Raw genomic sequence first — 15,553 nt, forward strand, 5'->3', positions numbered from 1 at the left:
ACTAATAATCAGCCTGTGTAAATTCAACACTGCATCATTAGTCTTTGATCGATGTTTTGTACAGTGCAGTCTGTGTGCAGCTCCTTTCTCTTAGTTTCAGTCTCACCTCTGTGTCGCTGGTGACTGTCTGCTGCTGCAAAGTGAGGGTGAGCTCGCCCTGCTGTCCAGGCTCCTGCTGACACTCCACCTGCAGACGACACAAGATTTCACATTCACTTCACTGTCTGCACATCAGCACAGCTACAGAAAGTTAGCCTTTTACAATAGTTCTTTCACACCCTAAGGAGACTGCTTGCATGTGTGACACATCCTGTCAGTTACCTCTGTGATGGGGAAGGCCTGTTGCTGGGTGTCCTCACTGAGGCTGACCACAAACAGCACCTCAGAGGTGAGGAGCAGACAGCCGGCATGCTCCTGACCCGACCCACTCACAATGGTCACCTCCAGGGCCATGTGGAGCTCTGGCCGACCCAGAGACTGGAGCATCTTCCTGTGGTCAGAGAGCAGAGAGGGATGTATCTATGACATAAACATTGCACTATCTACAATTCTAACTTTAATGGAAAATAAAGCCGATGTAATTTTAGGATTAATCACCACATGTGCTTTAAGCAACAATACCACTATGTCCCCTGCATGTGTGGGTTATGTGTGTATGTACCCATTCATATAATGGCAGCCCTCCTTACTTCAGATAAACACAAGACCACACAAAGTGTCCAGCTCACCTCAACACACACAAACAAGTCACCATATGTGTTCACACACATCCTGTAATTTACATTTCTCCACGTTCTCTCTGTGGTTCCTATTACACACACGTTCTATAGAGAGACATACGTGTGCAGCAACTGAAGTCTTCAGTCATGTTTCTCTGACAGTTTACTTTGGAAGGCAGGTGTTTAAATTGCAGAGCAGATGTTGCAGCAGCCACAGTAGGGACACTTTGGTTCTGTTCAGTGTTACTCTGCTCACATAGTCTGACCCCTCAAGTGTCTGTGCTACCTGTAGTAGTAAAAATAATTGATGGATGCCTGATGGAAGCCAGTTTGACTGCAACGCAGCTTGAATAAAACCACAGGGGAGCATTATCTCAGCTTTCATATATTTTCAACTTTCTCTAACATCAGCACAACATACTGCTAACCCCTCGGGTGATGACAACTAAAGTGTAATGCCCTGAAAAAATATTGCATCTCACATTTGGCCTTTTTCCTCATGGCAGTTGACAGTCGATGCTGACTGCTATTAGAAGTAAATGTTTGATAGCTATGGAAACCAAACTAAATTGCGGAAAATTCATTATAAAATGCCGTAAATGCTTTTTGTACAGCTCCTGATAACCTGACCATGACAGAGGCCTCTTATTAATTTTTATGATAATATTAAGAATTCCTTTGAGAGAGCATACTGGAATCTTTGAAACACTCAGATGTAATGCTGTGCTGTCAATGCGGCCTTGCTTCAAGCCATGATTTTACAATGCAGGACCCAAAGGTAACCTTCTGCTCGGCGAAAGCATGCAACCTTTGTAAACTGAGTTGGTCCTGACCACCAAACCATCTAGGCACACACACAAAGGACGGTGTTCCTCCTCCATCTGATGGCACTGGGAAACATCTCTGGATAGACTCTCAGTTAAACAACAAGAACAATTTCTAGCTGGCGGCTTTGGCAGAGGGCTTATAAAAACCTTTTAACATGGCTCGATGAGAACAAGGGAGGGCAGGCTGGCTACCATGTGTGGGATCAAGGTCAAACATCTTTCCAGATTTTTTTTTTTCATGGAAAGTAGGTAATGAACCCTCCAAGGTTTTTTTTTTTTTTTAAACAAGACAGCAAAAATGATGAGAGGTAAGGCAGAGAGAAAGAACAGCAGATCCTGGAGCGAGTCCAAGGAAAGCAAAGGAGAGTACACGTGTCCCACATTTAACGAATAACTGGACAAAAGTAAAGGAGCCTGCAGGAAAAGTGAATGACTCCGGGGATCATACCAGACATATTTAAGGTGGCTGTTTGGGGCCTGAGCTGACTTCTCCTCTGTGGGCAGATACAGTTGTTTAGGAAGCTGCCACAGTCCTGCCCCATGAAGGATCCCTGTTGGAGGAGACACAAACAAAGACAGTCAATGTAACTATCAGGGATGTTTTGTCTTCTGTGTTTGACCTTATTGTGGATCATGTACATGGATCCGAAAAGAAAACACATTTAAAGATTTAAATCTCACTAAAAATCTGATTAATTAGACACTTGACGGAAACAGACAGTTCCTCTTAGCGTGATTATGCTACATATGAATACATCTGATAGACTGGTCAGAAAACCACCAGATGATTAGGATGGCTCTGTGTGTACATGTCAGTGTGTGTGAGTTCATAACCCGTGTGCGTGTGGTCAGTTTTCCTTCATCCCACTCTAGCTGTCAGCAGAGCAGCAGCAGCAGCGAGCCAGTGAAGTCATCAACGATTTAAAACAGAGCCATAAAGAACACAGTGGGATCCATTAATGATGTCACTGCAGTGGTACTCTGCAGTGCTGCTCAACTCTGTGTGGGTGTTTGCAAGTGCGTGTGTAGGTATATCCACGGATTTCATAAGGCAGGATGGAGAGTGACACAGTTATGACACTAGTCGATACTGTCGATCTGAATTTATAGCCAGCAGACTGAGTTTTGTTCTGTCAGTGAGTGTCGATGTTAATGCAAGCTGGTGTATCTTGCAGCGAGCATATGCTTAAGTTTGTGTGCGTGTTGTCCTGAGCTCAGAGGGTCAGGCAGATCAGAGCCAGGACCCAGGGAGTCATTGCTCTTACACGGAGCTGTGAACCTCATTGGTTGTTGATGTGCTGTAGCCAAGACCTGTTAGCGCCAACAAACACACACCACCCTCTGACCCATTCCCCGTCAACCCTATCCTCTGCCCCCAATAAAACTCAAATTCCAAATAGGCTGACTGCCTGTATACAAAAGTGTTTGTGTGTGTATGATTAGGGATATGAGCTCGCGTGTCACGGGGTCTTTCATCCGTCCTTCTGGGTCCTCCACTACTGAAAGCCTGGTCTAATAAACACTTGGCTTCTGGCTGGAGCCAAGAGCAGTAAGGGGGAGTGATTGTCCATCCACTGATGGATTTATGATCTTCCTGACACACTAACTCTAATTCATATATGTGTTTATTACGATATTGTTGCCTAGGGCTCCTTGGAAAGTTGTGCGTGACACCTATTTGTTGAGTTGTGGTAAACTTGAGACCTTGCTGCACGGCCAAATCTCTCTTTACACTTCAGTTTACTGCAGTGTGGCAGTCAGAATGTGCTTGTGTGTAGTTAAGGACATTTTTCATTCTTTTGCAAATGTAATTCAAATGACTTCAGGTTACATTAACAAACATTTCAAAAACATTTCCTTTGCTCAGTGTTTCCCCACAGAATGATGGAGCTTGTTGCCAAACATGACAACATAAAGGAGATATTAGCTTTTTGCCCTCGAAGTTCTGAAAGTTTTCCAAAATGGGTTTGTCATGTTGGACTCGTTCACAACAATTACTATGCTCCAATTATGCTTTAATTTTACTGTGTTTTGTGTGTATGTGAAACAGAAAAATTAAGGAGGCCATTATAATATCCAAAACAAATCAAAATTTAATGACAAGCACTTCAGCCACTGATTTTCTACAAAAAAACACCCTGCAACACAGCGTGTGAAACAGCCCTGCAAAGGAAAACACTATGGTGGATTCATTCTGCATGCTGTTATCTTTAACCCTCCTGAACTCACCGTATCCAGTCTGGGACACTAGTTCAGCTGCTCCCCCGATGGGCTTGGTGAAAACCCCCACAATGCCTTTCCCCACTCCAGAGATGACCCCTTTGGCCTTGCTTCCAGCTGAGCTCTGCATCTCCCAGTTCCTTTGGAAGTTCTGCATGGGCTGGTCCACAATGCCTGCAATTGCTCCTAAAACAACAAGGAACGGTTGTTGCTCTTTATTATTGTGTTTTGTCAAATACGGAATGAGACACTTACAATTACAACATCCAAGACAAACACAGTATTAGTGACATCTTTCGCGGACAAATAGTAATTAGTGATGTCACTTTGGTGAGACAAGGGGTATAGCCTCAGACTAACAGAATCCTAAATGTCCTAAATGGGACTTGCAGGGACATATCTACCCTTTTATTTTATGTATGACGCAGATGTTGTAATTGACAGTGCATTTTAGGAATTATAATCCACTGTAACCCAGAGCGATGCGAGCAGCTGTTTGGTTTCAGTGTCAATATGCTCTGTGTCTCCCCGAGTCTGATAGGAGACAGACTTGAGTTTTACTGGCCTCTGGGTGTTTATTGAGTCCCTGCTGCGCTGTCTCCACTGCTCCGTCTCATAGCTCTCTGTAATTGTGCACACCACAGGGTGTGTGCCTCTTTGAGTCAAAGCCAACGGACAGCAGAAGATATGCATATCCAGTGATATGTATGGAAAGAGAGAACCTATATTGGGCTTGATGATGATAAGCAATAAAACATAAAATTATATAAACTATATTTAATGCGAGTTTAGCACATAACAGTACTTTTTAGGGTTGATTTATTACTTGTAATGATTCTTTGTGCTCAACAGATTTTCATTAAAATCTGGATAATCTTCAATTTCAATTGTATTGACATTAAATGTTTCTGTCATTTGTGCCATTTCTCATCTAAAAACACTAACAGTGCTTTTGTGTTATTGAGAAGATGCCTAATAGTAAGAGGTTTGTGTTGGTGTGTGTGTGAGTGTATCCTCACATACCTAACAAGCTAATGCCGAGTCGGGACAGCCCCTGCCTCAGCCCGTCTCCCAGGCTCTCTGGTAGCTGCCGTCTCCACTCCTCCTGCCTGGTGTAGTGCTCTTCATCCAGAGACAGTCGGTCCATGTTCCTGGCCAGGCTCGTTGCCAAGTTAGTGATGGACGTCAGCGTGCCTACACACAAATTTGAGACATTCAAACTCAATGTTCACAATTCACAGTGATGTTATGAATGCTGCTGGTAACTTCACAGGCGAGGTAAAGGTCATTAAAGTGCCTCAAATGAATGAATGAAAGCAAGATTAAAACAGGGAAACTTGTCTGAAGAAAAACATCATGTTCAAAATGTATTTGTTTGGAGGACACCTCTGCACACATGTGGTAAAGAATAGAGACAGTAAATGCTGTTAGAATTGTATCTTAAATGGAAAATGATGATTCACAGGCTGTCAGCATCTGCAGAACAACTGTTCCTTGAGTTATCAAATACATGTACTGGAGTAAAAAATAGTTGTAATTTTCTTTTCTGTTTCTTTTTTAGTTTATTGACAGTGATATGTTGTGGTTTCTATCTTGTGACAAATGTACTTGGTACAGGTAAGTCGCTTTGGACCAAAGTGTCTGCCAAATGCCCTAAATGTAAATATAAATGTAAGCAGCAGAACATTTAAATACTCAAGTTAAGTACCTCAAAAGTACGATACTAGAGTAAATTGTATTTATTCTAAATACAATACACTAATCATCGGTATCGGCCCTGGAAAAAAAGATCTAAAACATATCAGTCGATCTCTAGTCTGTGTTTTACCTGTCTGGCAGAAGGTTTCAATAATTACAAATGTATCTGCAAAAGATTAACATTTTCAAAAATGAACCAAACTTTATGAGCATCTGTGTTACCTTTTGAGATATGTTTGACGAAAGAAGTGGTCCCTCTGGACACCCCACTGACGAAGGCTCCAGGCCCGCGGGTCAGACCCTCGTACGGCAGCCGGAAGAAGTCGGACACACCGTTACCGATGCTCCGCACCAGACTAGCAGGACTGCCCAGGATCTCTAAAGAGCCCACCACCCAACCTGAGACAGACAAATCATAATTGTTGTGTTGTAATCAGTCATGTCATGCAACACAGTCACGAACATTAATAAGTAGTGTCAAAAATATTTTTTCTTTTCACGATGAAGGGCCGCTAAGAATAGAGGTTTTAAAAATGACTGAGTGCGTTCAATCTCCCTTTCCTTTAAGCTACAGTTTCTAACCAGCCTTCTTTCCATTTTCTGGGACGTTTTTTTTTCTTTCAGTTTAGCTTTACAAGAAAACCTTGGACGGAAAGCAAATATTTAAACACATAAACTTTAATTGTATTATTTTTGGAGGGAGCCAAAATGGTGTTATAACACACAACTTTCAGAACATACTTCATAATACCGCAACATTTTTTTTTTTAAACGGCTAGAATGAGTTTTGTTCTCAACAGAAACAGACACCTGCTCTTCGGAGGAACATTAAGCGTACAAGCCCCATGAGCAAACTCACTTTCACTCTCCTCTACTCGCCAAAAGCAGTTTAGAGTGGGAGGCTCTCCCAACCTAAACATTTTACAGAGGAAACTTACAAAATGTTATTTCATCACGATTATATGTTAAGCGTTGCGTTCATTGAATTGGAATTATTCTAAGATTCATAAATGCGTGCACACATATACACACATACACTCACACACACAGACGTACACACTCCTGTATGAAATCATACATGCCACAGTGAGATTTACAGCCTCCTACTATCTCACTTCTCTCATTCAACCATAGAGTCCCCTTCAGATGGCATGGCTCATTGATATTTATGCACTGACAATTGCATCACAAAAATCAAATAGCCATTTTTCGAGATGCCAGAGCCCGCTCTGCTCTTATTCTCTGTCAATTTGCACTTGACTGATGGACTCTAATGGTAGGAAACCAACTCCGGTGGGGCCTAGTGGTCGTTTCTGCTTCATATTCTCTCCCGGCTGTGGTTTTGGTAAAGCGTATAGTCCTGACAGGAGCTGATGTTTACAGGGCTGAGTCATGCTTTTTAACAGACAGACACACACACACACACACAGACACACACACACACACACACACACACACACACACAGACACACACACAGGAGTGTATGCATTGTGAGCGTACGCCTGTAAATATCCATATGTTCTTAAGTCTTTGCATGTGGATGTGCGTGGTTTTACGCCTGTGGGTGTACGTGTGGTCGTAGTCATGTACATCCTAGTCTTAATCAGCCCCAGAATGCAATGCTTCCCAGTGCCCCTCGCTCCATGATGACTCAGGATGAGGAGAGCGCGGTGAGGTGACGTGTTGAAATACGAGCAGAAATGAGGGCTCTAACGAGAGACAGCGGGAAGGAAGTGTCCACACAGAACGGTGATTTCTGATGTGGAAATTACTGGGTTAAATCGGAACATGTGTGGAGGCTTTGACTAGACAGGAGGACAACACAGGAGGAGGCACAGAGCCTTAATAGGGCCTGATAAGCCTGATGTATAACGAGTCATCAGTCTAACCTTAAAATAAAACAGTTAATCATGACAATGAGAGAATCTAAATCTTTTTTTGAGCCTCCGGTGATTCAGATTTCGCTTTTTTGAGCTCTTAAATTTTACAGCATGTTCTTTCACAAACAAATGTGAGCCCTTGGGTGCAATCAATTTAAGGCTCAACTCTAGACTAGGTGAGAATAATCTGTGGAATTTCTCACTTGAGCAAAAATCCTGTTATTCTTTTGTCAACGTTGGCCTAAACTAAGTGCGCACGAGTGTAACCCTAACCGACTGTGATTCTGTGTCTCTGCAGTGTGACAAGAAAAACAAGGTATATTCAATGTCTAGTGTCAAAATATGAAATAAAAGCTGTTTTGAAGGACCATTTGCTGTATATGTGTGAACGATGTGGAAGCATGTGAATATGAGTGCGACTCCCTCCATTCAGCACCCACCGGCTCTGAAGAGCGCTCCGGCAGCATAGTGCATGGCCAGAGCATGGACCAGCTGCCTGGCCGTGGTGCACAGCGGCCCCCTCTCAAACAGGGAGAAGGAGAGGGGAGTGTGGTCCGAAGCGATGTACAGCTTCAGCGAGGCGTGGATGCTGACCAACAAGTTGACTGGCTGGATGGTCAGCTTCTGCAGCCGCACAGGATGCACCAACGCCTGCACCGACTGAAGCACCTGGAAGAAATTTTAGGATTGACATAATGATGATAATAATAAACTCAGTTACACAGGCTTTACAATAAAAAACATAACTGATTAAAGCAAAAAGCAAATAAAACAGGCTGAAATCCATAAAGGCTAAACACATAAAACACAAAGGTAGTAAAACAGAATGTCATAAAGCAAATAAAATCACCAAAAAGCATTTTTAAAAAGTTATTTTTCAAAAGTAGTTTAACGGTCAAGATTGAATTTGCAGCCTTATTCCAATCAGGCAGGTCATTCCAAAGTTGAGGGACTCTGACTGCAAATGCTCTATCACCTTTGTTTATTAATCTAGACCTTGGAACAACAGGGAATATATCTGACGAAATTAAATAGGGCAATAAAAGATCTGTTTAATAAGTCAGAGCAAGGCCTCTCGGGGTAAGTAATCAATAAAATCAAGATCAATTCCAAAAGCAACAGGTATCCAGTGTAAGGAAGCCAGGATAGATGTAATGTGGTCAGGTTTCCTAGCCAGAGTTGAAATCCTGGCAGCAGGGTTTTTAATGGGCTGGAGGTGGGAGAGGGATTTTTTTTTGCCAGAGAGCAAGGAAATATAAAAGATTAATCAAATACTTATGAGAGTAATGACAAAATCCAGCTGAATCAGCACATAAATAAAACAATTATGAACAGTGCACCTGTTCAGGCAGGACTGGGGCTGATCTGGGCTTCCTACTCCTCTGGGTCTCTGCCGAGGCTGAGGCCATGGCACTGTCAGGGATGTAGGTGTTAAACAGGGTCTTAATGTAGTAAACAAAGGTGTCTTCAAGGTAGACTCTGGCAGGTTGGAGCTGAAAGGTGACCTGAGGAGAAAAGCACACCGAGTTTTTATAAAGGGAATAAACAGACCTTGACACACCAATAAATCATTTTATTAGAGAGCATTTCAGTGTTGAAGGAATTTTGTCCTCATTGACAAGAGCAAAAATGCACCAATTTGCTGCAGGATCACCAGTGTTCTAGATTGTTACTTAATTAACTAAAGAAATTACCGTTTGTGATCAATATAAATTCGAATGAATAAAACGTTATGCTAGTATGTTGCTAATCAGGTGGTTTTTACGTGGCTATGCATTGCATAATTCCGTGTATTTAACTTTCTTTGGTGTTTAGATGGTTGCTGTTTTGGTTTCTGGGGTGTACAATGTGCTTGCAGAAGTCACAGAAGTAGCGCTTACAACACTTTTAGCAGCAGAAGTGTTCTAGTAAATTTGGAATGCCTGCTACAAGAAAGAAAATGGAGATGCCACGACAGAAAAATGGATCCAACCTCCTCCACAGTGCATCCGTCTCCAGACAGGAGCATCCTCAGCTGCAGGAAACAGGAGCGTTTGAACTCCTCCAGGGCTTCAGGAGACTGGGTGGGGGTAGCGTCTCTGCTCCACGGACCCCCGGGATCAGCTCCCCCTCTCTGATCCTGGCACAGCAGCACAGGGAAGTGGAAACTTGCTCGATTGTACAGCTGGTTGTCCACTTGCAGACTGGAGCAGCAGAGCTCGATCAGAGAGGCATCAGGCATCAGAGCGGAGATGGGTGCTGCGTCCAAGCTGGGGTCAGCTGCCAGCTCTGGCGGCAGGGAGGTGGGTGCTGGAGCCAGGCTGAGGAGCAGCTTGGTCAGCGTGAGTCTCAGCAGCTCCACAGGACTAGAGGGGCTGGTGATGTCATCACTCAATACCACACTGGCTTCACTGAGGAGGACTCTACAGGACAGCTTAAACGACCTGAAAAAAAAAACAAAACATCAGATGTTTAAATTCCCTTTGTAAGTGTTATACGCAAGATGACATGTCCATCTTACACTAGCACATCTACAGGTATCAGACACTTAAACTTAAGACTTTCTCAAGATCATTTCTTTTCTTGTTCAAATAATGCAGGTAAGTATAAATGTATGCTGTGAACAGATGGTCCAGTGCAGAGGAAAGCTTTAAGCATGAATATGATAACTATAGTGAGTAAAGTTTATCTACATTTTACCAAATGAGAAGTGCATGTATAAAGTCAAGAGACAGTATCCACACAGAAGAGTGACACTCATTGTAGCGAAAAAGAAATTAAAACAGGAATAAAAAAAGTTGACCAAATGTTTGTGGCATATCAGACCTCACAAACACAGCTTTGAGATTTAATGACTGAGATTATGATATAATAATACCAAATAAAAGTGAATTCAAGAGTTTTTAATGACCTGTAGACACCCTGTAAACACAGCTTAAATCTTATGATTCAGATGCTTTGTAGAGCACAAAAGGGGGACCAGTGAATGATGTAATCTGTTTACATCTACCTAATATGTGATTATGTTAATTTCCTGTTTTGCAAAATGACAAGGCAGCTATGTGTTGATGTAATGGAATAAAGCTGTAATAGCATGTTCTACTGTACTAATTTCACTCAAGACAACACTGAGGGTTTATTGCCCTCCTGTGGTGAAAAGAAATGCCTAGTTCTTCATGTTTGGAGTCAAGTAACAACTGCTGCACGAAAACATTGCTGTTAACAATAATTATAAAGCAATTTGAAGAGAACACAGTAAAGGGCTCTTGGGGAGATACCGCAAGGTTGAGGAAGAACAACGTGCATGGATGATTTCTTGTGGTTCCTGTGCACACATACCTGTTGTGCTGGTTGATTACAGCATCCATGCTGCCCTCTGGTGCCAGAGACAGAACCAAGGTGCCTTTCTCATACTCCACGTCTATGTAGAGACAGCCAAAGCCTGGCAGGAACACCACCTGAGCAAGGACATAATACAGATGTGTGGTGAGGTATATCAATACATTCTCTACCGCACATGCTCATTTTCACCTTAAATAAACTTTGAGGAGGACAGTTTACCCATTCACAGATTCACAGTTCAGCCTCTATTCAACATTCTTCGTATGTGTGTGAGAGTGTTTCGGAGCATACATGTGTCTGAGTTTAACCTCCACAGCTCCAGGTTCAGAGCGCTCAGCACTGCATGTGCATGTGACGAATCCCGCCTGATCCCGCCTGAACGCTTCGCTGAGCAGTCATAACAAGTCTGACCTTTGACCTCTCACCCTGACCACAGAAGTCAGACTCAGACCTCACAGTAACTAGAGATACACAGCCTCAACCTCAACCCTCAACCCTGCAGCTGGCTAGACACAACACCAAACAATATAGACACATGTTGCTAACCCCACACTACTACACTGAGCAAACTAACAATACTGGCTAGCTGGCTATTTAATACTTGTTGGGGCACACGCAATCATGCCGTGCAGGGTGGGACACATCTTCTGGAGGAAAATATGAAGAGAAAGTCAGAGTCAACAAGGATCATCATGTATCTGGTTGTCATTAGTAAGCTAATTAAAAACATCAGTTATTATTTATCATAGTTGCTATTAACTTATCATGAACTTGGGCTCCACCTAACTGCTAATAGCAGTGATAATGAGTTCTTTAATCTACATCGTTAAGTAATAAAGATTTGTTTTAAAATGTTTTATACTCCCACACTAACTAACTAAAATCAAATAGGAAATATACTGTATATTTAGTGTTGAAAGGTGTGAAAGTTCCCCTAACACCTGAGACACACCCCTCACACCTTCATACGTCATAATCTACAAAGCCAACCCTGAGAAATGTTGGGATGTATCAAACATACACACAGACAGAATGCGATCATTTGTTCATCCTTTTTGATGTGAAGCTCTACTGAAAAAAGTTCAAAGACTATACACCAAATGTTTTACCGCATCAACATTACTGACTTATGTAAATATAGGTTTGATGCCAATAAAGCTTCTCAAACAACAAAAGAAGGTGTGTAATGCTCTAAAAACACCTGTTTGGAATATTCTACAGGCAAACAGGTTTGTTGGTAACAGGTGATGGTATCATGATGGGCTCAAGAACACTTGGTAAAACTAAGGTCTGAAAACACAGTCCCCTTTCAAATGATTGCTTTTACTTTTTCTTAAATTTTAAGAGAGAATCAGGGTTTTTTTTGCACGTTTTTACCTGAGTGCCGGGGCAGTTGATATCTATGGGGTCAGTCCAGTCGGGGGAGCTGTGGTCTGAGGTGGTTTTCAACAGCAGTGCGGGCAGCATCTCTTTCTGCCGGCACTCAGGGAAACTGGAAAAGTGGTGGTAGAGCTCGTGGTGCATGGAGCAGTTAGCAGGCAGAGGACGGCAGTACACCTCAGTCCTTGGAGTTTCTATTGAAGATATGAAAAGATAAGAGCAGGTAGCAAAACCTAGTGGTATGAACAGCATAGCAGTATGAGATGATTGAAGAGGAGACCTTTGACAGTTTCCTTTAGCAGCAGTGGGATAGGACACTTGTTGTGGATCAGCATGCGAGGAGAGGGGTCCTCATTCAGAATGATGTATGTCACCCCAAGGTGTTCTTGATATGTCAGTACTAGCCCTCTGCAAAAGACAAATTAAACATAAACAAACCCATAAATAAACTGTCCACAGACAGATTATATCCCAACCCTTTCTAGCCGCACACAGATAAGAGCTCACACGCCCACTAACATGTCAAACGTCACATTATTGCTATGTCCATTCGCGAATCTATCCATGGGGAGAGACCTAACTGAAGCCAGGAGTTGTCTATGTTTGGCTGCACACAGTAAATGAGAGCCGAGCTGGCCAGTCAAACAGCAGAACACAACGATGTATCAGAGGAAAAATACATGCTCATTGGCCCATGTACTCCATGTAACCTGTGTTTGGTGATTGAAAGATGAAAAAGCTTTTCATTGGGGATTATAAGTTAAGCTAAAAAAGAAAAGAAAAGAAAGAGAGAAAGAAGAAAAGAGCAAAAAAAAAAGAGAGAAAGGGATCAATTGCACAAGACAGACAGAGAGACTGACAGTGGAAATGTTGAGGGAACTTCTCTTTTTGCTTCATCTGCAGCAATTAACTAGCTGTGACCAGCAACAGTACCTCCTCGCTTCATGTCGTGTGCCAGCCGGGGTTCGGTACCCAGCTCTAAATGGACTGTCACGGCCAGCAAGCCACAAATGCTCTGCTTCACCCACCTGCTGCTCAGGCCACCCCCAGAGTCAGCTTCCTCAGGAACAGACAGACTCTGCCTGGGGAAGTCTGGTCGGATGGGAGCGGGGATGCTCCACTCTGCAGATCCAACTCCATTGTCAGGTCTGGGGAACAAGCTGAAGAGCATTTGTCTGAGCGACACAGGGAACTCCACCATTCCCTGGACACTGTTTTGGAGGAGGTCCCAGCATGGAACAGAGCAGGGTTTGGCCACAGACGATTCTTCAGAGGGTGCCAGGCTGAATACTGCTGTCTCTGGTATCTCACAGGCCTGATGAGAGGGGAGGGGGGGAGGAGAGGAGAGGAAAGGAGATAAGAAGAGGGAGGAGATGAACAGGAGAGGATGAAGAGAGGAGTGGAGGGAAGATCAGGATAAATACGGACAAAAAGAGAAAAGACCAAAAAAAAAAAAGAATGGAAGTGAGGGGACCAAATGAGAATGAAAGAAGGGAAGTAGACAAACGTCACAACACAATAGGGATATGAGATGAGACATGAAGGCCCAGAGGAAAAGAAAAGAAAGAGAGCAACAAGATGCAAGTCATTACAACCAAAGATACATGGTAAAACCACATTGTTATTGTACTCTCTTCTTTCTCCCACTGAGCTTAGCGATAAATTGGTAGCAGAGAAGCCCTGCTGTGCTGGTTTAGCAGCCAGTGAGCAGCAAGTAGTTGAAGACTACAGGGATTAGGCACTAAGCATGATGAATAGACCAACTAGAAAGGAATTCCTAGCCTTGTTTGTGGTCTGTGTTATTGTTAAGCCCATTGCCCGCTATTTAGTTTTTTTAAGCTCACTTTTTTTTTTTTTTAAAGGTTTTTTCAGTCAATTAGTGGCAACTGGCGAGCTCTGCCATCCTTCTTTAAGAGGGTCTGAAGGCTTGTTAAATGACATCACTACATTGTTGGTCTCTTTTGGGAACAAGCAGCAGATGAAAGCGAGAAGGGAAACCTGCATCCAATTCTGGTTGTTTGTCTAATGTCCCTATGAAGTGCCATTGCCACATGGTGAGAACGGTCGAGGGAGAGAAGGAGAGCAACATGATCTGATGGAAAACGGCTTACTGCATATGAGCTACAGTATGTGCATGTGTGGCAGTGCCGTGCTGGATGTGTGTGAGTAATGTGCATAGGGAATACAGTGCATGTGTGAAGCTTCAGAAAACAGAAAGGACAGACGTGCTGCAGAACCATGCGCACACACGGGCCTTATGGTTATGAGGTAGCAGTGAGGAACTGAAGCTATGGGTGCGTGATTTACATTATTTCACAGTTTTACTGAGAGCTGCAGCTGACAGTTAAGCTGGTGGGACTTAGAGACTGGGCGTTGTGATGAATGAAATGTTAACCTTGTTTAGCCTGAAACTTCTTATATGTTCTAGCAGCATGCCAGCACAAACAGCTGTTTTACATGTTTAAATGAAGGTGGAGAAAGACGCATACAAAAAGATTCTGTATTTGTGCATCCCATATTTTGCCTTGTACAAAAATAGCCCAGAGTTGACATGATTGACATTTTTTCATTAAGTCAAAGAAGAAATCCTCTGTACTCTTGTGAAACTGCCTTTGAGTCACACCACTGAGGTTAACTTATTGCATGTTTGCGTGCGTAAAGTTTGAAAACAGAGTGTGATTCAGTTCAGCTCAGTGCACAAAGAGAGGAGAGAGCGTGTGTGTCTAACATTTAGTCTTTGCACATTACCTGGTCATCAGTTCCCAGTGCATGGTCAGTCAGCAGAGGCCTGTACTGGATCATGTAAGGAGTGTTGTTGACAAGAATTGTTCTGTCCTCTATCTGCAGGATCTGGATGCCGTGTCTTACTACAGACGACACGCAGAACTGACACAGCTACAGAGGAAACAACAGACACAAAGACGTTAGCTATGAATGATAAAAAAAACAACTTTGGTGTTTCCAAGTGGTTCTGTTGGTGGCAGCATTGTCAGGGACGACCAGATCTTTTTCCATTTTGCTCAAAGCAGCGAGTTCCCACAACACAGGATGAAATGTGAGATTATCCATAAATTTATTCCACAATGGAGACATGAAAGCAGATAGAACTCGTGCCAGGCTGCCAGATTGACTGGATCACCAGTCACGCAAGCACTTGGTGACAGCCTTTTGACAGATTACATCACCCTAAATTCAGAGATATTCAATGAGCATCTTTGCCTGTATGCTGCAGAAGCTTTAATGTGTGACCGCTGTTTCTCTCACCTTCTGCCGACCGGGGAAGGCTCCCAGGGTGATGTCAGCCTCCACGTATCCCTCCTCATCCAGAGTGACCACCTCTGAACCTGATCCCTCCTTCCATCGAGGAGACGTCAGGTCATGGACCAGTTTCAGTGCTGTAGACTTATGGACGGTGTTAGTGTGGGCCCAGTAGATGCCAATCTGGAAGGCCTCCTGGATGGTGGGGGACAAGAGGGCATGGAAGGGGGAGAGCAGGAACAATGAGAG

The 15,553-nt window shown here is 43.2% G+C and overlaps 1 protein-coding gene across 2 annotated transcripts in view; it reads right to left on the minus strand.

Moving 5' to 3' along the window:
- LOC119005768 (vacuolar protein sorting-associated protein 13B-like) overlaps positions 1–15,553 on the minus strand; it is a 324,995-nt gene that overhangs the window by 1,353 nt on the left and 308,089 nt on the right. For both annotated transcript variants that reach the window (XM_037073678.1, XM_037073679.1), the window contains exons 53-67: positions 15,311–15,499; positions 14,795–14,941; positions 13,075–13,361; positions 12,327–12,454; positions 12,044–12,240; positions 10,664–10,782; positions 9,318–9,768; positions 8,686–8,850; positions 7,786–8,014; positions 5,687–5,863; positions 4,790–4,960; positions 3,776–3,952; positions 1,995–2,097; positions 322–490; positions 107–187 (exon numbers count right to left, since the gene is read on the minus strand). In XM_037073678.1, coding sequence (XP_036929573.1) covers positions 107–187; positions 322–490; positions 1,995–2,097; positions 3,776–3,952; positions 4,790–4,960; positions 5,687–5,863; positions 7,786–8,014; positions 8,686–8,850; positions 9,318–9,768; positions 10,664–10,782; positions 12,044–12,240; positions 12,327–12,454; positions 13,075–13,361; positions 14,795–14,941; positions 15,311–15,499 — 2,790 coding nt within the window. The remainder of the gene's footprint in view (positions 1–106; positions 188–321; positions 491–1,994; positions 2,098–3,775; positions 3,953–4,789; positions 4,961–5,686; positions 5,864–7,785; positions 8,015–8,685; positions 8,851–9,317; positions 9,769–10,663; positions 10,783–12,043; positions 12,241–12,326; positions 12,455–13,074; positions 13,362–14,794; positions 14,942–15,310; positions 15,500–15,553) is intronic.

This window comes from Acanthopagrus latus, chromosome 17, assembly GCF_904848185.1.
Source record: "Acanthopagrus latus isolate v.2019 chromosome 17, fAcaLat1.1, whole genome shotgun sequence".
NCBI lineage: Eukaryota > Metazoa > Chordata > Actinopteri > Spariformes > Sparidae > Acanthopagrus > Acanthopagrus latus.